The sequence below is a fragment of the Parasteatoda tepidariorum genome, chromosome X2, assembly GCF_043381705.1.
Source record: "Parasteatoda tepidariorum isolate YZ-2023 chromosome X2, CAS_Ptep_4.0, whole genome shotgun sequence".
Taxonomy (NCBI): Eukaryota; Metazoa; Arthropoda; class Arachnida; order Araneae; family Theridiidae; genus Parasteatoda; species Parasteatoda tepidariorum.
This window is the reverse complement of record NC_092215.1, coordinates 26,293,302-26,318,361: the sequence shown is the minus strand read 5'-3', so window position 1 is coordinate 26,318,361 and position 25,060 is coordinate 26,293,302. Positions and strand designations below refer to the sequence as shown.

General features: G+C 31.9%; 1 protein-coding gene across 2 annotated transcripts in view; it reads right to left on the bottom strand.

Moving 5' to 3' along the window:
• The window catches only part of LOC107455117 (DNA ligase 1), a 340,752-nt gene extending 325,791 nt beyond the window's left edge, over window positions 1-14,961 (bottom strand). Inside the window, exons 1-3 of one of the 2 annotated variants that reach the window (XM_071188263.1) lie at window positions 14,631-14,961; window positions 9,075-9,501; window positions 81-214 (exon numbers count right to left, since the gene is read on the bottom strand). In XM_071188263.1, coding sequence (XP_071044364.1) covers window positions 81-214; window positions 9,075-9,498 — 558 coding nt within the window. In that variant the 5' untranslated portion in view covers window positions 9,499-9,501; window positions 14,631-14,961. Of the gene's footprint in view, window positions 1-80; window positions 215-9,074; window positions 9,502-10,732; window positions 10,864-14,630 lie in introns of those variants that run through there. The other variant, XM_071188264.1, reaches the window with a different exon arrangement.
• Window positions 14,962-25,060: the final 10,099 nt, after the last annotated feature.

Genomic DNA, 25,060 nt, shown 5'->3' with positions numbered 1-25,060 from the left:
AAATGCATGTAAAGTATGATTAAATTAATGAAGTTCAACTATTTACATAAACTTCAAAGAAAAATATTGTTAGTACTTACAGGGAAACCAAAACCTTCATATATTGGTTGCCTCCTTAGAATAGATGCTTCCTCCACTTCCAAAAACTTGACTCTGCTTTGCAGATAACTTATGGTTTCGTCCTTTGTTCTGCAATGCTGGCAACTCTTAGAACCTGAAATACACTCATATACTATAATTTTTATGAACATGTTTACAAAATTAACATAACTAGATAGCAGAAATTTCTTTGCCCATCCTATATAATTTCCACAAGTTAAGATTTAAAGAACTAATGGAAAAAATCCTATTAAGTATCACATATACAGGCTAGAAAACACTACTCCATACTATAAAAATTACTCAATTATGGCATTACTTAAAAAATTCATCACAAATTTTAAATAAGAAATAACATTTTTTGTTAAACTTATACTTAACCATTAAGGATCAATCAATCATATTAAATCATAGAAATGTTCATATGCTTTTGTAATAAAAAGAACTATCAGCAGGGCCTGCACTAAGGACATTTTCTGTTTTATTGGTTTTTATGGACATTTTTTTATTAAAATTTGGGTGAGGTTTAACACACTATTTGCCAGCCGAGTGCAGGTGGTTATACTATGTCTATTATTGAAAAGTGGCACATCTGTAACAGGGGATTCCAACTTACATGAGGCCGGGGGCCGCAATTCAAAACACCAGTCAAATGGCGGGTCGCTTATGTTACAGATTACGAACGATGAATTACAAACGCTCAGAATTACAAATCAAAATAAAAAGTACCTTTTTACATGAGAAATAAGTTTTTTAGCACCGTTGGTATGTTAAATTTCAAAGAAACGAAGAAATTAGGTTTTTTTTAATGAAAGAAAAGTATTTTAAACCCAAGTAGATTTTTTACGAAAATTGTCAGCAAAAAATTACAAGTAATATATTTCAGTTCGCAGGACACAAAAAAAGGCTTCGCGGGCCGGATGTGGCCCGTGTGCTGCCAGTTGGTAACCACTGATCTATAAAGATAAAATCAAAGTTAAATTTTCTTAGTTTAGCAACCATTTTTGTTTAAAAAATTTTAAATAAGTTTATTTTAGTAAACAACAGTCATGAGAAAACATTTTTTTTTTTTTTTTGCAAAAATAGTTGGATGATAATATGCATCTAGCTACCACTTAATCTGCTTTATTGACATAAACTGCAGGAAAGAATTTTGACATGAAATATCCAACAATGAATCAGGACTTTACAGTTTTTTTAACGCTTACATCATCTCTCTTATGGCTCTCATTATCTGGACTTAAGCCAAATTTACGATTTTATTGCATTTGACTAGGTGGTAAATGTTTAGTGTAGGCCCTGGTCAGTTGGATAAAAAATTATTTTAAACAACAACTGCCACAATTTGTGGTTCAGCAACAAACGAGCCAATCCATGAGGTTACTTAACGAATGACATTTATGCTGAAATATGCATGACATATTTCCTATCATTTAAAAAAAATCCTTTTTCAATAAATGAAAATCATTAATATAAATCTGTAATCTTTTTATACCACAACCTTGAATTTAGTGCATAATAAATCTATTATTAGAGATTCCCTCTACTTCGGTCTAACATATTAGCATAGAATTCGAAAACCGTTATATGGTTGCTAATGTTTTGATTTCATAAAAATTCTTCATTATTTCTCCTGCTTTCTCTTCAGCCAACACATTTGAAAGCATAAGCCTAAGAGAAAGAGCCTTGGTATTAAATTTAATCAATTAGTCGCTAATACAAGGATCTCTTAACTCTCCTTGACGAAAACTATTTAAAATTATATATTAAACTGGCGTGAATACGAATCGCTACATAGTATTTTAAAAAACGCTTAAATACGAATCGCAACATAGGATTTTAAAAATTTCGTAAGTATAAATTGCGATATTGGATTTTTAAACCTTGTAAACAAGAATTGCAGTGTAGGATATTGAAATTGCATGAATAAAATCGCAATGCGCAACTTTTAAATCAGGTAAATAAGAAAATCAATTTCGATATTAAAATGCAGCGACCTCGAATTACAAAAATACGAGCTATCTGGCGGGTGGTTAAAAATGACGAAAATCTTATTTTCTGCACGTAAAAGAGGAGAAAATAGTTAAAATAATTAAAAATACAAAAGGATTGGCAGCTACGTAGTTTGAATTTTCTGTTTATCTTTGAAAATCAGAAAGAAATATAATTATTTTATTTCCATGGCTCAATTTTCAGAAGAAATGGAATAGTTATTTGAAAAAATGAAACTTCTAGAGAATCTCAGTTTTTGATAAAAATGCTGAAATTTGAGAGACAAAAGCGAAAAAATCTCATCCCTGATGATAAAAATTCAACCTCTTCAACTAATGGAATCGAAACTAACTTGAACTCATTAACATCTTCAGCTTATGATACCTCAGCTAATCAAACCTCTTCAATAAAATATAAACTTCATCTAGCAAATGTAAAACCAATTTTCCAGTGACAAAATCACTGTGTAGAAAGAAATAAAATTTATAAGGCAATTTTGGTAATATAGAATGTTTTTTAAGATTTTAAAAGATATATAGGATTTATAGGACGACTTTGACCCCATACATGGTATCATAATCAGAAACAGATAAGTATTATCACAGTCTTTGCAACTCGCATCATACTTCATGGAGATATTTTATATTATGAATTGAATTTGGAATTAGTATTCATTAGTAACTTATACATAGAATTTCTAGCAATAGTTCAAATATGACTGTTTGTTTCAAAAGATGTCATACGAGATATCTCATCGCTGATATTTTATGAGAAAGTTTTCATTTTGTTATTGCTACTTCTGAACTCATATAAGGAAATAGTCCAGCAAAAGACCAGATGGATTTTATAAATATTGAACAACTTAAATATGAGAGCAATCATCACACAATAATCACCATTGTGATATCGAAAGTGATGATGAAGAAACTGATGTTTATCTTGTTGTGTTGATAATCTTTGTCTCTCCAAAGCCTAAGACACTAATCTCTACAAAAATTATGAAACCTGAATTAAACTGTTAAATAAATTGAAAATACATCACAAGTGACAATAAGGTTAAACGATTTAAAACAAACTTCTATTATATCTTTTTCCTCTGTTTGATTGTGTGCAAGTTATTCAAGAAATATATGGATTTTTAATCAGTTTTCTGTTAATTTCAATCATTATGATTTTACTATGTTTGAATATATATTCTTATTTCTAATTATGTTTTTGTTTAACCGCCATATTACTTTAGTTAAAACACTTTGCAGTACTAAATTTTTAAATCAACAATAAAGGTTTTGCTGGATATTATAATTGAAAAATCTGAAGACTGTTAAGCATAATTTACATAGAAATTGTGCAGTAACTGAATGTTAAGAAATTTTTATAAAAGAGGAGCTTTATAATGAAAATTGGAAAATTAAGTTTTTAATAATCAGTTGATAGAAGTAAAAATTAAAAACAAACTTTAAGATAATGATAACAGAATTTTTCTATTCATAATTCATCAGACCATTAAAATAATTAACTTATATAATTTTCCAATAATAATGCACTAACATATTACTTGTAATTACAGTCGAACCCCGCTATAGTGAACCTGGGATATAGTGAACACTCGGATGTAGTGAACTTTTTTAGCGGTCCCGTCCGTATTCCTATTTAAATAATGTTATTTTTAACGCTTATAGTGAACAGCTTAGAACTTGGAAACTCGGTTATAGTGGACTCAAATTTCATTTCTTTAAATATCTTTTTCAGTCCTCCATCTTTAAACTTGTAGGTGTTGGGACTGAAAATGAATGCATTCCTATAAAATGTGTCATATTACTCTCCTTTATGCTTATCACTTTTAACTATACTGTAATAAATGTCAAACAGATCATTTATCTTATACTCCCCCCTCCCTGACAAGCCTCGCTTTATCTCTTTTCCCCAAGCTTGCTCTACAACTAGTTAACTTGGCCACCTGCTGAATTTTTGGAATTTTCTTATCTGTTCAAACCATATTCTTTACAAATCACCCCTTGACAATCAAAAAGGGGAACAATTTAACTCATTCTACAGCTGCTCTCTTCATATTCTTGCATTATCTATTTGAGACAAGATTTTTATTTCAAAAGCAGTGAAAATGGCAAATAGTACTCTAAAGAGAAAAGCGTTTTCGATAGGCGACGAAGTTAAAATTGTAAAGCATATTGATGATGGAACCAATCAATCGACACTGTGTAAGGAATTTTCCTTGTCAAAATCTACAGTTACTAATCGAAGTGCAATTCTTGCGGCATACGACAAAAACATGGTTTCATCAAAAAAACTGCGTGGAGCTGAAAGAGAAAACGTAGAAGATGCTTTGTTAAGATGGTTCGAAATCTTGTTCAAAATGTAAAAATCTTGCATTCTTTGCACATTGTAGATAAGAAAATTGATGAACTCAATTTAAAATCAAATTGTGTTCAATCAAAAATCACAAATTTTTTTCATAAAAAGTGAAAATAAAACTAATATTTAGCGACGTAATTACTTTTTCCATCAATTTTTGCTTTATTATCTGTTAATTAGTTAATAATTTTTTTAAATAACTTATGCAAAATTGCAAAGCCAATTTTCAATCATTCAACTGTCCTATGCAAAAAATATTCTTCAAAAAATTTGGATATAGTGAACCATCGGTTATAGTGGACACATTACTGAGTCCGCAGACGGTTCACTATAGCGGGGTTCGACTGTATTATATTTCACATTTTTTTGTAATATTGCTGTATGAATATTATATTAGAATTAAAATTAAATATAGTTTATATTAGAATTAAAATGTACTACAATAGTTAAATACAAAAATTGCAACTTATTTTTACACATACTTTTTTATAAAAATACAACCCTACAATAATTTAACCCGAATTTGGGATTTCTTCTGAAAGAAACTGTAAGAAATAGAAAAATTAGATGAATTGGAAAGATTTAAAAAATGACCAATACAACTGTTTAATTGCTTAGTTTTAAGTATCATAAGAATAATTTAAATTTTAAAACATAAAATTTAATATAATGCAAAAAAATTTATAGTTTTAATGGAAGATAACTGAGTTTATATTATCTATATAATATAAAATGCTTAAACACAGGTATGCATACGGTCACAAAACCAATAAAATGTCTATTTCTAGTATTGGTAACAAAGAGCTACAAAAAAAAAATTGAGCAACAAGTTGGACAAAAATTAAAAGCAAACAGTTGATATATAAACTAACAATATAATATTTTTGTTTTTAATTTTGCTTATAAACTTAGGCAAGCTACATAATTATTTAGACCTCATTTTTTGCTTCTATGATGCTTAATAACTTGTACAGCAGATTTAGGTGTTTAGATGAAGCAACAAAAAGTAGAATAAATGGTGATTGGTGGTCTCCAAACTGAAAAACTTGCAATTGTATATGTAAGGAAATTCAATGCTGCTTATGTTAAATGACATTGCTCAACAATACAACATAGATTTTTGTTTATCCTGGAATACTAGGTTCATTTTTACCTGTATTCTAACTAAGTTTTTTTTCCTTACAATTTTTTTATGTTACTTCCTTGCATTTCACAAATTTATGCAAGAAAGAAGGATTTATAACTATGTTGTTATCACACACTCAAAATTAGATTTGTGCATAACTTACTTTTAAAATTTTTTTTTTACTTTTAAAAATTTAAATTTTGAAATTTACTTTTAAAAAAATATCACAATTCATACAAAGTGAAACTAAAATAGATTAGTGTTTAACGAGTAAAGTGAAGGGGGATTACGAAGCAATTGGAAAGGAGAAGAGAAATATAATAATGAAAGTAACAAGCAGAGATTTTTGCAAACCAAAGATATTTGCCAGACCCATTCTTTATTTCATACAGAATTTTAAAATCTAGATAATCTATTATAAAAATTTATTTTTAAATGGTGTATATGTAATCGAATCTTTATTTTTCAAAATATGTTCCTTTACATCTACATGAATTTGTTGACCATATATTATTTTCAGCTTCTGGCATATTCTGTTTTTAAAAATTCAATATGTTATAAATAATTGTAAATAAATACAATTATTTGTGTTTACAGGTTTAGTTACAAATTTTATTCCAAATATTTTCCTAAAAAATATTTATTTGCTCAGACTCTTCTCAACTGGTTAAATTTATACTACTATAGAGCTGTTAACTACTATAATTTATGCAAAATAATTTATACAGCAGTAGAGAATTAAAAGCAATAGCTTCCAGAATTTTTGGTAATTCTGCAAAGTCTCACAACATGTCAGCCGACGTCACCTTCCGTCATCACTACAAGTCAACAATGACAGCCTGTAGTTTCTGAACAGCGGCGCTGCCTTACCTTTCCAGAGAGTATATAAACACGTTACTAATAGATGTTCATAGCTAATCTTTGTTATGTGCTGCTAGCATGTTAGTTGTTATGTTTTGTTGTTACATTAAATTTATATTTTAAGTTATTATATGTCTTACTTGGAATACAACACCAAGGATACTTCACAATTCAACATGTGGCGACAAGGATGGGATTGACGACGAGTAATGGGATCGTATTCCACTGATCTTACTCCACGAAAATTGGAATCTTACTGCCTGGCATGAAGAAGTTCAACAGGCTTTACATCTGGGACATCCAGGGATTGAAAGAATGAAAGCTCTCGCACGTTTATACGTGTGATGGCCAGGCATGGACTATGACATAGAAGTGCATGTTCAAAGATGCCATGAATGTCAACAGACACGTCATGCTCCTCCTAAAGCTCCAGTGCACTCTTGGGAAATTCCAGAGAAACCTTGGTTCCGTCTTCATATAGATTTTGCAGGTTCGTTCAGGAGAGAAGAATTCCTCATCTTAGTAGATGCCATGTCAAAGTGGATAGAAGTGCATCATATGACTTCCACGTCCGCTTCTGCAACAGTCGACGCCCTGAGAGAAATCTTTGCTACCCATGGGATACCTGAAGTCATCGTTTCCGATAACGGAGGCCAGTTTTGAGCACCGGAGTACCAGACTTTCTTAGAGAGGAATCTCGTCAGAAGGGTTATGATCGCACCAAGACGTCCGTCCGAAAATGGTCAAGCTGAAAGAACAGTCCAAACCGTGACGTGCTGAAATATAGTGCTGAAAACCACTATGGACAGGGTCCAAAGTGGTTTTCAGCAACGGTAATTAAACCCACGGGTTCAGTTTCCTACCAAGTTGTGACAACAGGAGGCGAGATAGTTAAACGTCATGTGGATCAAATGAGGAAACGTATTCCTGATCCGTTGACTGTTCCGTCTGATCCTAGTGTAGCATCTCCACCAACACCGAGCTATGAGACTGAAGTACCATCTTCCATTCTATCTAGTGCTGATTCTCAGAGTGAAGTGGTTGAACCTACAATACCAAAACAAGAGTCTTCTATTCCAGTTCCAGAACAGGTTTCCAAAACCTTGAGGCCCAGACATACCATCGTTAGGCCAAGCAGGTTCAAAGACTTTGTTCTATCCTAGGGCAAAGGGGTGTTGTGATGTCAGCCGACGTCACCTTCCATCATCACTACAAGTCAACGACGGCAGCCTGTAGTTTCTAAACAGCGCCGCTGCCTTACCTTTCCAGAGAGTATATAAACATGTTATTAATAGATGTTCATTGCTAATCTCTGTTACGTGCTGCTAGCATGTTAGTTATGTTTTGTTGTTATATTAAATTTATATTAAGTTATTATGCGTCTTACTTGGAATACAACACCAAGGATACTTCACAATTCAACAATATCCCTTCATATAAACTTATGAATTATTTACATGTAATGGCGTGAAAAATAGTTTTTAATTAACTTTACAAAAACAAAGAATCATACATTGAAACATAAATTTAGTACTAGAAGAAATTTTCAGAAAAAGCGTAGAAAATTGGCAGACCAGTTTCATACTATAAGGCAATCATAGAGCAGGCAATAAAAATAAGTTATGACCACATCCCTCTGGGTCCATTAATTCTCCAACTAGGAAAAAATATCATGCTCTTCAATAAAATTAAATAAAAATGGGTTTTAGTAAAAAGTGACCCAGAAATATGGAAGTCCCGGGCCTTGAGGACTGTAGTTTCTAAAGTATAGCAGAATCACTGTGTATATACAGGGGTTGGACAAAATTATAGAAACACTTCCATACTAATTAATTTCTTTCATATTTCTCACGAAATACTGAAAGAATTGTTTTATAAGTTTAAAAGTGTTTAGGTCATGCAATTTCTCATACACATTTATAACTTTTAAAACTTTCAAAGTTTTGAGGGGCTGGCAATAAATTCAGAAAAAAAATAGTGTTTTTAAATGCTCTATGCCATAAAATATAGCTATAAGCTTGTAATTTGTAAAAATTACTTTGGTTATCTTTACTATTACTTTGATTACTTTAGCAATAACTACACAAAATTTCGTAAAACTAGTTTAAATATTTATGGAGATATAAACATTTTTATGAAAAATCAATGTTTTCTTACAACAAAAATATTCAATAAGATTAAACAAAATTTTTGGAGTAATTTTTAATTAATAACAAAAATAAAATTTGAAAAAAATTCATTAAAAACTTTACTAGGTAAAAAAAAGCAGTCCTTTTATACTGTATATGCATGAAAAGGATTTAAAAATTACTACATAATTTTATTGTAAATCGTACTTAGTAACTTATGAATATCTTGAAAATGTAAAGAGATTCTGGAAATTTTCTAAGAAAACACTTTAAGACACATTATTTAAATAGTAAAACACTTTTAATAAAAAAATATTTTTTTAGGTAGAAAAAAATAATTTTTTTGGAAGAAAAAATATTTTTTGACATTAGAATTTTTGTGTTTTGAAAAGTTAACTACAACCACTATTTTTCAAAATCATTTGGAAATTAGAGAACGGCAGACTTTAAAATTCATTGATTGCACATAGTTTAATGCGTTTAAGTTTTAACTTTACCTTTGCAAGCTTGATCAGATGAGGAATGAGAAGTTTTAGAGTTTGTTTTATTTGCCATCTTTGGTCTACCCGTCTTTTTCTTGGCAACTGCAGAAATAGTCTTGGTTGAGAGTCTTGGCTCCGTTTTTTTCATCTTTGCCTTTTTAGGAGCTGAACTTGACTTATCAACTTTACTAGTAGAAGGATGACATGAACGAGCCGCATTCTCCCGCTTCTTAGATTCATCGCTAATCCTGACTGCTGATGCATCTTGACTGTTCTTTGGTGATGAAACTTTTCGTTTAGCATACTGAGACGGACTCAATTTTTTCACTACTACTACAGGAGAAGGCATGATTTTAGATGTTATTGCCGCACGGGAGCGATATCTGGTCACAGTTTGAAAGGGGACTGTTTTTGGTTTTCCTTTGGAAGAGGCATCCATGATCTAAAAAAGGACACAGTCAGAAAATGAATGCTTCTTTTAAAATTCTCAATAAAATTCCATTGAAATAAACAAGTTATATGCTTATATCAACAGCAAATAACTTTAAATGCCTTATTTGTGCCACTTTCATCAAAAAGTATTTTGAGAATGGAATGCCACCTAACTTACAATTCCTTATTGTAATTTCAAAAATTTAAATATCAGAGAAATAGGGAGCAAAATCTTAGTAAAAAATATTTAACTGTGGATACACATTTCTTTTGAATGGTTAAAGATATCTAGAAATATTTGCTGCACACAAAACTTAATTTCAATTGCTTAAATAATTTTCAAAGGGGGGAAAAAAACACTATAAAAGTCAGGATTTAAGAACAACAAAAAAAAAATTATTTATTAACTGTATAGCTTAAGTAGCCTGAGGGCATGAAAACAACCCTTACAACTACCATAACTGAAGAATGGTTTTGAAAATGCTTATTGGATTTCTTGGCAATGCCTTTTGTTATATTTTTGTAGCTCCTTTTGAATCTCGTATCAATGTAATTTGTTCATCAAAATGTAAATCAATCATAAATAAGTTCTTAAAATTTTAATGATTGCATTTTTTATCATAGTTTTAAGTAAAATGTAAAAGTTTCTTCGCAGAAAATAAAACAGCATCATTTTTTATTTTATTTTTAATAATAACATTCTCATTTAAATCAAATATAGTTTTCTTAAAATTTCATTCTGATGCTTTTGTTTATTTGTTTAAAATATGTTATGTTACTGTGAAATATTATTTAAAAGTAAATGATAAAGCCTTTTCAGCTAAATACAAATTTTCAATTATGGTAAAATATCAAAATAGTATAAGATAATTAATACAACATAAATTTCAAGTATACATTTTAAGGCATTTTTAGCTAGCATATTAGTAACAAAAATATAGAATTAATATTAAACATGTATTTAAATTCTTTATTCAAATTTAGCTGCATTATGCAATTTAACAATTTTGAGGCTCCTAATGCTCTTAAACATTAAAATCTCTAATTTCAATTTAGCTTTCTTGTAGCATAATTGATGAAAAACAAATAAAAACTGCACAAGTTTAGTTTAGATTTATTACATAAGAATTTTAGATTGTATACAGATATCACTGTAATAGTATTTTCGGTAGTTAGAGAAAGATTTTAATATATCTTTAAAAAAAATCTATTAGAATTTAGAATAGAAATATCTCATTAACCTATCTCATAACTTGCATCTCATATCTTGCTTACATCACTTAGCATGATTAAGCCTTTTCTGGTTCACTTATTGTACCAGCTGTAAGCAAAAGATTAAAAAGTGGAATAATAATGTTATCAGTAAAAAAAAATACATATTTGTTACAGTTACACTTAGTGTAATGTTACAATTACTCTTTTATTTAAATCTTCACTTTAAATTTTTGAAACCTTTATTTGATCTCAATTTTTTATAACTGTATGAGTTCATTTAATGGGAAACTTTCAAGTGATTTTCCTTAAATTAAGGGACTTTTCCCAATTTTAACACAAATATGTTGAATATATTTTGTCTGGCAAAATTTCACTTTCCTTTTCGAAAAGAATATTAACTTTTTATTCGCCCTTCATTGCTGGGTCAACGGATATTGCCCTTCTCGTGAGGAGAGATACCCCTCCATCCCCAACTTTCTATTTTCTTCATTTATTTTTTAGGGGGGCACATGTAGCCAATCCAAATCGTCCGATTTTCAAACTCTCTGCTTCTTGAATTTTAATTGGTCATTTCTTGTCTGGATTTGTACAAATCAACAGATGCTTTTGTATATTGTCACGCATTCTCTTTCGAATCTTCTGCCTTTCTCTTTCCGAGATGCAGCCCATATCGAGGAAATTTATTCTTTTTTTTTTTACAACTTCTCAAAATCTTAATTTTTGCTAATTTCAATGTCCTTCATATCTACCTTTTCATACTTTTAAAACTTTCTTTAATATTTAATTTAAGCATTCCTTCTGTATTTATCTTATCACCATTTAAATTCATCCTTCTTTTGTATCTTTGTTTTTTATGCATTCTGTTTAAATGCAAAAATGAAATTTTAAAAAAAAAAACTTCTCTTCTTTTATTCATTTCTTGAAAGATTTTAGGCATCTTTTGAAATGTTCAATTTCCTGTTTGTTTTTTTTTGTCTAAAATATGTTTTGTTTAAATAGTGTCAATTTGAAGTGCATAATTAAAGGTATAACTAAAGGAATTCTGTTGAACTTTCTGTTTTGTGAGAGTAATTTTTTTTTTTTTTTTTTGGCTGAAAAATATTTTATTTAAATATTGTCAGTTTGATGTGCATAGTTAAAGGTATAATTAACAGAACTCTGAGCATATCCAAAGTGTCATTTTTTGTTTTTGTCATTGTTTTTTATTTTTCCAGTATGCGGCCAGTATGTTACTTTTTTATGAGCATACTTCTATTTATTTTTTGGAAACATCTTGTCATTGTGCTAAATGCTATGCTAGTATTTGGATACAACAAGTCATTTTATCCTTAATCTGTAGTTCGATTATATTCTATTGTGTACATCTTATTCCAAATTCCGTGATATCAGTTTGTTCAAACTTCACATTTTGTGACCATGGAACCTATTGGGTTGTTATCCTACGATGGCATAGTACAACCACTTTCTGTAAATGATCACATTCACTTTAATTTAATTACTTTGAATCCTATTTCCGGTCTCAATTTTATTTTGTTCTTTTTTAACTTTGAAATCTAATTGTTTGTTTTCAATTAAACGACTGTATCCAAATACTATATCTTTCTATTCTATTCCAATATATATAGTTATATTATTTGTGAAATTCTCCTCAACATATAATTTCTCAATCATTTAAAACATTTACTCATTACTTCAATCAATTAATTCATCCATTATTATCTTATAAATAACATAATTTAATTTGCATCATATTTTTAATTCGTAACAATATTTATAATTTATAAAATTTATTTTAGAGTTAAATTTTATAATACAAGTTCACAAGTTACAATAAGTATACAAATATAATAAGTTACAATAAAATAAAAATATTATAAATTAGGAAACAAATTTTTTTATAGAATTTTTACTTTAACTCAACACATTTCAATAGTCTAAAAATCATAAGTTTGAATTTAATGAGAGATCCACTTAAAAAAAAGGAAGGATAGAAAGATAGAGCTCAAATTAACTTTTGTGGTTTCATAAATATAGAATTTTTGAAATAAATGAACATTTAACTAGTATAAGAAATTATTGAGATAAAATTATAAGTTTTAAGATAGAACTTCAAAGTTTTTTTTTTTTTTTAATTCTAGAAGAAAAGAAAATGTCACACATTAAATAAATCTGCATAAAACAACACAAAATAAAAGTCATTTTCTTAAACACTCAGGCTTTGAATTAAGTAATAGAACTTGCAATTTCAATAGTAATAAAATTTAAAACAAGTTTAGAGCAATACAAACAAAGATTTAACAATGAAGCAAAGAAACTGATTAGGAATAATAATTTTTAACAAAAATTCAACTATTTTTCAAACAAATCATGCTCTTAAAATTTCTTAATTAAATCTACTTAAAATTTCTCAAGATATTGTATTGAACTAGGAATAAGTTGCCTTGATGAATTCCATTGATTAAGGCAATCAAAAATTCAATGTCATTCAAAAATTTAGGAAAAACTGCAATTTTGAATCTAAGACATCCTGCCGACAAAAGATTGTTTCGTGAGAAGATGGTGCAAGTAAAGATGAGGCCAATTCCCGTTAGGTGACAACAAACTGCTTAAATTTTTCAATGAGGTAGGGAAGATTTTCTGCCAGGGAAAAGCGTTTTCATTTTGCAGCCATTTTCAGTTCAATTTCTCAATAAATGAGAAGCAAAAGAAGGGGTGATTTAAACCATACCACCTTTCAGTTCCTGATGACGTCAAATTGACCTTCTTCCATTGTTCAATTGATAAATGGACATTGGTGAGAAAAGAGAATAGAATTTATTTAGAATTAGTGCAATACCAAACTCAGAACCTATAAAAGGTCGTGGAGTAGCATACACGTGTAATGGATACAACCTCAATACATGATGACGCACTTGACTCATTAAAGATAAACACCATTTTAACAAAAGCAATGTGATCTTCTTTACCTGCATTTAAAGGGTAAAATTCTTTTTATTACCGCCCTCAACAGGAGAAAAATAAAGAAAACATGGAATGTATCCATAGTTGGGTGGTAAAAATATAACTAAGCACATCGGTTTTTCTGGGATGTAGTTAAGGAAGGCGCTCTTAATACCAGACTTATATTAGATTATTGATATAAGAACTAACACTGGACCAGGATGGAATGACGCTAGAAGCGGTAAGTTTTTATTCATAAAGGCCATTAAATCTGAGTTCTACTGTAACTAGTTTTATTAAACTATATAACTGTACCATAGAAACTATAATGTATAAACTTTAATATAATAAACTATAGAATAAAGTTAAATCCAAGTTCTACTGAATTAATCAAAATTACCTAGTTATATTTAAAATATTTAGATTGCAATTTAGTACTAGTCTTAAAATACAAACAATCATTTAAATAATGTTATTAATTAATAAATACATATAAAAACCAATCAACTCATAACAAATGAAAACAAAATAAAATCCAGACCAAAATATTTTCGAATAGATTGAAATCACATAATATCAGTTAATTTTTTTTAGATTTATACACAAAAAAAAGTTCTATAGCTAAAACAAAACCACATTAAAATTAATTTTTTTCACAAAAGAATATTTTCTTGAAATAGGAAGTTACAAGTATCAGTAATATATTCCTAATTAGTTAAAATAAAAAATTCTGAACACCAAAAGTTCATAATAAAAAATTCTAGATTTAAATTGAAAGTAGAGATTTCCATATGGTGATCTGAGGCAGAATAAGGAGTGGCCACTTCCGGGCAGCGGACCGCAAAAAACTAAAAACAATAAAAAACATCACAGAAAAGGAGCAACTCGAAAACTAACTCGTAGCCATCTTAGGCAAACTTCTAAATATTTTTTTTTTATTATTTATTTAATTTTTAAATTGCAAGTGTAAAATCTATTAGGTACCTTGACGACAGTAGTTGAGAAGACAGATAAAGATACAGAAATATCCCCAATTGAAACAGTGTTGGACTAAAATTGTACAAAAAAAATTTTTTTTTATTGTTGCAAAAAGTGACAGTTGAAAACAATTTTTACTGAGGTTTAACCACAAAGCAATTTAGAAGCAACTAAAAGTTATCCAATTAAAGATTTATACGGCATAAAAAATATTTTCGAAATTTATATGGCATTAAAATATGTAATATATGACGAGAAATTGAATTTTCTTCCAATAAACTGCTTTTTGATTGTTGACAAGCCTTTGAAAGAGAAACGACTCCAGCTGCTTATTTCTTTATTCCTTAAGTTATTCCCGATTGAAGCTCTCGAATACGCCATCTGGAAAGAAGACCGGTTCCATGTCTTGATCCCCCCCCTTCCCTCTCCTCCTCTTTTGAATTGTATAGAAATTAACTACGATATTTTTTCCTTTCTTAATAGTCCCGCTGTGGATTTAATAATCCCATAGTGATCGTAAAGACGCGGGTTCCAGTATAACACCGAAGTCAAGCATCACTCGCTGCTGTCAGTAAGCGGGTGGGCGACCACTTTCATCAGCCTGCATAGGGACAAAGGGTACACCGTATCAATCATCGTTAAACTGTTCTACTGTAAAGTGCTTAACTTAGTGAAGGTCGTCGGGCTACTGAAGCAGTGGAGTCATCCCCTCTGTAAGGATCAAAATTGCGATGGCATGTCTTCGGATCATCCTCAGGGATGTTTCCCAGACCCTTACGGAAAAATATAGGTATTTTTGAGGTATAAATGAGGTATTTTTAAAGGTATAACGGAGGTTGTTGTAACATTGTTAGCTTGAAAAGGGTGTAAATGAATTCCGCAAAAATTAACCTAAAATATACCTTCCTTCAGAGATATAACCTCCTCAGGTTGATAGATATATACCTCTAGAGATATATATGTATCAACCTGAGGTGTTTCATTTTGCATCTGAGGAGAGGAAGATATTTACTACTTTAAGGTATTTCGTTTTCAACCTTAAGTTATTACTTATCAGCCTGAAATATATTTTTTACACTCGTGAAAGTATTTATTCAACAACCTAAGGTGTTTCATTTAACACTGCAGGTATTATAAATCTACCTCAGATGTATTTTTTAACAATTGGAAAGTTAATTTTTTGCTAACGTGAGGTGTATTATGTTCTACCTCAGGCGTAAAGTGTTATACAGTCCACCTAGTTTGTTAATTTTTAACTTCACTATTATGTAAAGATGTTATATATATTATATAAAGAATAATGCGTATCTTAACATTTTTTTCGCTGAAAAGATCTTTATTTATCCACGTCCCGCAGCGAACTGATCGTTAATACACGGTTCCCAGCAGATCACCGAAGTCAAGCATCACTGACTGCGATCAGTGTGCGGGTGGGTGACCACTTGGATCAGTCTGCGTAGGGAGAGAAGGTGTGCGGTATTGGTCCTCGTTAAACTGTGCTTCCGTAAAGTGCTCGACTTCGCGCGCAGGTCGCCGGGCTACCGAAGCGGGGGTGCCATCCCTTCCACAGAGGATCAAAACTGAGATGGTATGTCTTCGGATCATCCTCCGGGATGCTTCCCAGATCGTCGCCAATAGCCCATTGTGCAGCTCTAGTGCGACGTAAATTAACAACAACAACTTTATTTATCAACCTGAAGTTTATAAGATTACACCTTCTGCAGTAATTGCTTCTTTTGTTAAACTATAAAAGAAAGTTTGAAATACATAATTCTCCTATTCCTTTCTCTTTTTTTTTACAAATATTTAAACTCAATAAGACTGGTCTATATTTTTAAACTTCTTGTCAGATTTCATGAAACTAATAGTTTTTTAATAAATTTTCGACGCTGAATATGAAAAGGACTTCCGTTATTGTCAATCACATCAGAGTTTCTTAAAAAATGGTTATTTTCATCAATGTAATCAAAAATCAACAATCGTTTAATAACTTCTCGATAATCAACAATCGTTTAATCGTCTAATTTTAAAGTTATGTACCAATTTTAATGCATTTTTTACATTCAATCGAATAAAACTAACCACAAGCTGATAGGAGCATTTGTGAGCAATTTTATGAGAGGAAAATGTCTGAGAGAGAATGATTTGAAATAATCCCTTTAAAAGAAGTTGAATAAAATATTTCTTATGTAACTTATAAAACCGAGCAGAATAAAATTAATTGCTAGTTGCTACAATCATTTGTTTAAGTATAAAATCATATCTCGAAGGATGAAATTCAAAAAAATGCATATAACTTTCAAGCAATAAGTGCTTTTATTTGCAATTAATTTTCATTCAATTCAACATTAAAACTTTATAAGAAACAATACTGACTTATTTCTAAAGAAAAAGAAGATTTCCGAAATTCGCTTATTTTTTAAGTAGTGAACCATGAGCAGCTGCATAAAAATGCTCATAACCTTAAAACAAATTGTCACATAAACTAGAAATTGGGTTTATTTAATTCTGCTTAAGATTCTTATAAATAATGACAATCTGCTTAGTAAATAATTAACATAGGTAAATTGCAAAAAATTATGTTGTGAAAAATAACAGCTCTGTGATCAAACATGAAAAAGTGAGCTAGTACAGTTACCAGTTTTCAGTTATTAAATATCAGGCAAGCTATTGTTATCAACAATTACATAAATTCAGTAGTTTGCTATTAATTCTTCTTTTGGTAATTTTGGTCTTCTTTTTGGTAGCTTGCAAGCCTCTTCTTCCTCGTTGTATATATATATATATATATATATAACGGTCGTTGCCGAGTGGAAGGATTAAAACGGGTCTTAGGCCGGGAAGGAGGACAAAATTTATTTATTAATTATTAGGCAGAGCAGTCGTGAAAGTGTGTAAAAAGAGAACACGAAAAGTTGCGCTCTTGGTTATATGTCAGGGAAAATCTTGCAAAGTAAAATCCGTGAAATGTCTTAATTTAGGGAAAGAGGGAAATCTTAGTAATTGTAATTGGTTTATCAAATAGATCGAGCGCTTCCCACAGAGAGCAAAGGGAAAAATTTCCTACTTTTAATTAAATGCATACTTGAGCCAAAAATAGATTTAAGAACAGGATGTGGTTTTTAAAAGTGTGAGAAAGTATTTCGATATATATATATATATATTACAAAAAAAACAGAATCGCATCGTAATCAGAGTTAAAATGCATTGTACATTGTTATCATACATATTTTCACTCATAAACAACAATATAAACTTTGCATATACTTACAAATATCCAAGCAAACGATCAGCATGCAGTTGTAGTAGAATTTCAAAGCAAAATTACTATTTTAAAGTCTTTCAATTTTTAATTATTTATTTATAAGAGAAATTATGATCATTTTATTCAATTAATCAACTTGCATACGTTAAAACAATATACATATAAGCAGTAATAATATAATCAAGCAAAATTAAAGAAAAATAGCTACATTTGAGTAAATAGCAAACAATAAAATATACTCTGCGTAACCTGCTTTAACGATTCACCAGTAGCGTTACCCTAAACAGCGACAGGAAATATTCGGATTTTTTTTCTCTTATTGCTAAACCTAATAATATCCTCCGACTTTAATTATTCCAAATCAGGACGCGTCTTTAAAACAAAAATAATAAAATTTAAGTTGAAAATTGAAGCACATTTAATTAAGTTAAGAGGGATAAAACTTAATTAATAAATGTCAAACACACTTACCGAATTTCGCATAGATTGTCAACACACACGCCATTCACCGGCTGGCACGGAACTCAGGGAAGTGAGCTAGTTAATATGAAGTGTACTTTAAACAACCTCAAAATAAGCTTAGGTGTAAATAAAATGTGTGTGACTTCATACACCTCAATAAATACCTTACTCTCTTTAGCTCAAATATGATGAAATTTTTATAAGTCATAAATGCCTCATACATTGCAATTGCTACCAAAAACAACCTGGTATATTTCTAGAAATTACCTCATCAGTCTGGTTGATATAAAGTGAATTTTAAAAAAAACTCAAAATAAACTTAGGTATAAAAAATGACTTCATACACCTAAATAAATATTTTTCTCTCTTTAGTCGAAATAAGGTAAATTTATTTTATTCTAATAAACACCTCTTTTGTTACAACTGTCAGGGGGAAAAAACTGGTATACCTTAGAAATCACCTCAACAGTCTGGTCGATATGAAGTGAATTTTAAATAATCTCAATTGATTCTAGGTATATATAAAATAACTTCATACACCTAAATAAATATCTCACTCTCCTTAGTTGAAATAAGGTAAAATTTTAATACCTCATAAATACCTCTTTTATTACAAGTGTCAGAAAAACAACATTGTATACCTTAGAAATTACCTCATCTGTTTGGTTGATATGAAGGGAATTTAAAACAACCTCAAAATAAGCTTAGATATAGATAAAATGACTTCATACACCTCAATAAATAACCTCATTCTCTTGAGTTGTAATAAGGTAAATTTTTTATACCTCATAAATACCTTTTTCGTTATAAGTGTCAGAAAAACAACGCGTATACCTTGAAAATCCTCTCATCACCTTGATTGATTTGAAGTGAATTTTAAACAACCTAAAAATGAACTGAAGTGTATATAAAACAACCTCGTACTTATCAATTACAACCTTTATGAGGTATAATTTTTGTGGTTGTTTTCTCAGGAACCTCAGATATACCTCCCAAGTACCTCAAAACAACCTCGATACCTCAAAAATACTTCAAAACAATTTCAAATATACCATATGTTTTCATAAAGTGACTGTCGCCAATAACCCATTGTGCAGCTCTAGTGTGACGTAAATAAAGTACCTACCTACTTTTTTTTTAATATTTTTTTTTTGTTGTTGTTGTTCATTTACGTCGCTCTAGAGCTGCACAATGGGCTATAGGCGACGGTCTGGGAAACATCCCTGAGGATGATCCGAAGACATGCCATCACAATTTTGATCCTCTGCAGAGGAGATGGCACCCCCGCTTCGGTAGCCCGACGACCTGCACGTGAAGTCGAGCACTTTACGGTAGAACAGTTTAACGAGGATCAATACCGCACACCCTCGGTCCCTACGCAGGCTGATCCAAGTGGTCACCCACCAGCACACTGACCGTAGCCAGTGATGCTTGACTTCGGTGATCTACTGGGAACCGTGTCTTAACGATCAGTCCACTGAGGGACTAATATTTTTTTTTTGTATTAAATTGTCAAAAATATTTTGTTTTTAATTTTCATAACGCTTTTTTTAAACTATGTTCAATGTAGTTTTCAGTTCCGTACAGTTTCGCAACTTAGAAGTTTTTAATCTATTTAAAAAGTCGAGACCGAACTTTACGTACTTCCTTCTCCTATGACTCCGAAGTCAAGCATCACTGGCTGCGGTCAGTGTGGGGGTGGGTGACCAATTTGATCAGTCTGCGTAGGGACCGAGGGTGTGCGGTATTGGTCCTCGTTAAACTGTTGTAAAGTGCTCGAATTTGCCTGCAGGTCGTTGGGTTACCGAAGCGGGGTGCCATCCCCTCTGCAGAGGATCAAAATTGTGATAGCATGTCTTCGGAACATCCTCAGAAATGTTTCCCAGACCGTCGCCAATAGCCCATTTTGCAGCTCTTGTGTGACGTAAAGGAGCTGCAACAACATCTCCTATGACTCTCCACACGCTAATGGTAAAAGCATGAGAAGAATTTCCACGTGTAGAGAATTCTGCTCTACACCACCTGTAGCTCATTTCGATGACCAATAGAAAAAAATGAACTCTTGGTTAGTGCTTAGCTGACCAACTATTTTTGCGAATGAAACGCACCGCAAATCCATTCAGATTGCCTAAACTCGAAAACTTTGAACGAGCTTGGTGTAAAAATATGACCTCATTGTGACGTTCTAAATCTACACCTAGGAAAAACCATAGACTTAAAATATAGGTAGACTACTCATGATGAATTACACACGGAAACTAGAAACTTGACTCTTTGACCGGTTCGCAATTTTCCAATCAAAGCGTTTTGAGACCCACTCTCCTCTTCAACAATTTTTTTTTAAGACTGGGTGAGATTCTTAGCTTCGCCACCACGTGAAAAAGGGGAGGGAAGAGGTTCTTTCTAATTAGAAGTTCTGTCTTTCTCTAGAGAAAGGACTTTATTTTTTTTATTTTCAGTCGTATGGTATATTATAAATCGATATTTTTTTAACATTTCCAATTATTATTATTTTAAATATTTCGTTTTTGTTAACACGATAACAATATCAAGGTTTTATGAATAACTATGTAAAATCTTTTTTTTTTTTTTTTTTTTTTTTTTTTTTTTTTTTTTTTTTAGTTCACAACAATAAACCATGTGTAAAATTTGAAAAGCAAATCATCATGAATCGGGTTGAAAAAAATATATTGGATCCTGAGACAAAAAACTCTTCCCCAACTAACATTTTAAAACGAACCCCACGGACTTCAAAGCATTACAAATTCCAATAATTTCGGAGCATCCCAATGGATTTTGGAGTATCACTATTCCAATGGATTCAGGAGCAATCTGAAAAAGCATTGTAATACGAATGTTGTTCAGAGCAGCCCAATGCAGCTTCGCTATGATTGTGTAACGTGTTCAATTGAAAGAAATGGGTGTGTGTTGTTACATTTCTGTAGTGCTTTTAGCGTTAACCTCAACAAATCATGAAAGGGACATCTTTGAAGCATGAAACCAACAGCGAAGCATAAAAAACAAACACATCATACTTGCTGAAAAGTGTCAGGATTCATATCTATACAATATATTAATAATAATAAGTTTATGCAGTCACGATATGTACATCCTGACACTTTTCAACAAGTATTATGTGTTTGTTTTTTATGCTCTGTTGACAGTGTTGTAATGGGAGTTACTTTTGTCGTCTCAGGCTCAAGAAAATTTTCTGAAACAAACTTATTTTCTGGTCTTGCCCTTGTGTCATTGATATATTCAAAGCATTCTCAGAAACATTCGGAGCATCCCCATGGATCTTGTAGCATCACAAATCCCATGGATCTTGGAGAATCACACAGCCCAGGAGAAGCACAAGTCCCATAGATTTTGAAGCAAAACTATTCCCTGTGTTTTAAAGTGTCCCAATGGATTTCCTAGAAACGCTTTTCCAAAGGGTTTTAGCATATCATAAACTCCATGGATATTGTAGCATCACAAACCCCCCTGAACACTGAAGCAACCCAGTAGATTTCAGAGCAACGCTATTCCAACGGTTTCAAAGTATCCTGATGAATTTCACAGCATCTTAATAAATTTTGGAGTGTCCGCATCCATAAAGGATTCTGGAGTATCACCATCCCAATGGATATTGAAGTATTACCATTCCAATGGATTTCGGTGAAGTGAAAATAATAATTGTTGTACAAATGTTGTTCAGAGCAACCCAATACAGTTCAGAACATAGCTATGATTGTATAAGATGCTGAACTGAAACTTTTCAATTCGATCACAATCAAATCAAAATTCACCATGGGGCTAGACAGACTTTCTAACGAGGGGATACCATATTTACACAAGGCTCGGCGAGACGAGTTTATAGATAGCCAACATGACATAAGCCCAACATGACATGACCCTAAGAATAAAAACTCTCAATCACCATGGAGGTCCCATTACCCACTGATACAAATGAATATTATATTCGTGTTTCTTACATTGAGACGTGTGTGTAGACTGGTCACAAGACATATTTTTCTTCAAAAAGGAAAATTCACCATTTGGGTTTACCAAACCCCCTTACACACTAATACCATGTTCTATGTATGGCTTGACTAGACGAGTTCATAGACACCCAACATGGCTTATGTATATCTTAAAATGAAACTTTTCTGTCAACAAGGAGCGGTCCATTAGCCCCGGTACACACTCATACCATAGTGGGACGGGTCTGGGAGAGACGAATGCGTTATCTTGTCATACAACACTTTTTACTCGAAGAATGAAAAATTTCAAAATTGACCCAATTAGGGGGCACATCTTAATTAATAAATTTTTAGCCTAAGGTAAACAATAAACTGCTTACCTGATTGATCTTTTTGAGAAGCTCCCACGGTTTCCAGAAGAAGGTGTTATGTGAATTATATAAAGCATACAAGCAAACCTCTCTTACGTTAACACCGCAGGGTTATCGGGGGGTCAAGAATCAGAAAAGTCAAAGGAATTAGTGGCAAAATCCTTATCCACTTCTGGGTGAGCTTGCTAACCCTAGGGGAGTCATATTTTTCGGCCATCCCATTTGCAAAGAAAAATTAGGCACGGAAAGGTAAAAAGCATACAAATTAGAAGCAAGCTCCCTCTTACTTTAACACCACAGGGTTTCCGGGGGTCAGGAAGTCTAGAAAACTAGAAGAAAAAGCATTATCCTCTTCCAGGTCTGATTACTAGTCCCAGGGGGGTCACGTTTTTTGACCATTATGGAAAAGAAAGATAAAATATACCCCTCATAGTGGTAGGAGCAAATCGTATTACCTGAAGGATCTTCTTGGTGCTGCAGGCTTCCCAGGCTGGTCTTCGGGCTTTTGTCCAAGCCGCAGAATCGGCTATAACTGATTCTCGGCCTATGCATGCGTGAATTATTTATTTAAGTCCCTGGCCAATAACGGGCTTTAACTCATTCATCTGTGTGGGTTATGTATAATATTGCCGAAGTACATTTGAGTTGCGTAAGAAATAACAAAAGATTTTCTAATTGCGAATCAGAAATAATAAAAATAACAACGGTCTTAACATCCCATGCAGTGGCGTACGCAAGGGAGGGGTTTAGGGGTTTAAACACCCCCCTTGAGCTCTGACAAAATGGCAAAAATGGAAACTTTAGTAGAAATTATGCTGGCTATTATTTTTTAAGACTATATATTTTTATTTGCCTTATACCTACTTTTTTTCTAACGGTATTTCTCAGAATACTGAAAAAACATTTACTATAATAGGGTTGTACTTTTGAAACCAAATTCACGTGATACTGTTACGGACTGGTTCCTTTCTGCCCTGCCAGTAGCGATAGTTTAGGAGATTGGCTGGCATTCGCGAGGTCTTTACGCGATGATTCTGGAATCCTAGAATAGTGTAAATAATTTTATTTTCTTTTATCTTCAATTGTTTCTATTATTATGTATCAAATTGCGATTTTATTGTTATGTATAACCCAGACTAGAATTATAATTTTCAACTATTGTACATTCTTAGATTTAACTTACTGTTAACGCAGCACCCCCCTTCCCATCCTCCAATTTATTTTTCTATTGCGATGAAAGAGCAGATATCCAACACTGGATAGGTACTCTGATAAAACTTGAATAGTTAGTTAGTAGAGTTAGTTAGTCGGGCTAAGAGTTATCTCTGCCGCTTGTCTTTCGGAGCTTGTCGCTAAATTTGTTTTGTCTTAACAATAGTTCATTTAATCGCCGAACCCGTCGCCGCCACTATTTCGACTAGTGAAGAAATCAGTAACAATATCATTGGTGATACTGTGCTCGTTGAAGTTATTCATTCCAGCTGGAAACTTTGAGATCGTATCATAGCGGATATTTCTGCTCCAATATATATATATATTTTCTGTTCTTGGATCTTTAGGATGTCAAAACGCAAGAATTTAACAATTTTTAATTACTTTGAGAAAAAATCACGACCTGAAATTAGTGAGGTGACAGCATCTGGTACAACGTTTCTACCATAGCAAAATCTGATGAATGTGAAAGTGGCCCTCAAAGTGTTACTTCCCACCCATATGACTTTTTTCAAAAGATATTAGATTATGTTCTTAAATTTAAAAAATCAAATCAAAATTTAACTAAACAATGTTGTCTAAATAAAAAGTCAAAACTGTCTAGCTGTCTAAATTAGGGAAATAATAGAGCTTTATTACATACTCGAATTTCTTTTAGTAGTTCCAGAAAATTATGAACACCCCCCTTGAAAAAATTCTGCGTACGCCACTGATCCCATGCCTCGAGCTTCACTGGTGTACAGGAAATGTCTTGGTCACTTTTTAGATTATTGCGTATATATTATGCTTAAGAAATATTTACATACATATACGTGTTTGGGCTCCTTGCTGATTTTTTTCAAAACTACTCCATAGAGCCGTGGTGACTCAGAGGATAGAGCATTCACCTTCCAATGAGGTGAACTGGGTTCTAATCCCAGCGATGACTGATCGATTCGAATTTCGTACCCGGCTCGCACCGACCACAGTACTGACGTAAAATATCTTCAGTGGTAGATGGATCATGGGTTAGAGTCCCCTTGCTATCAGGCTAACTGTGGGAGGTTTCCGTGGTTTTCCTCGCCATGAATCGCAAATGCGGGTTAGTTCCATCAAAATGTCCTCCACGAAGGCAAATTTCTCCCAATACTTGATCCAGGAGTTCTCTTGTCTTCTGCACTG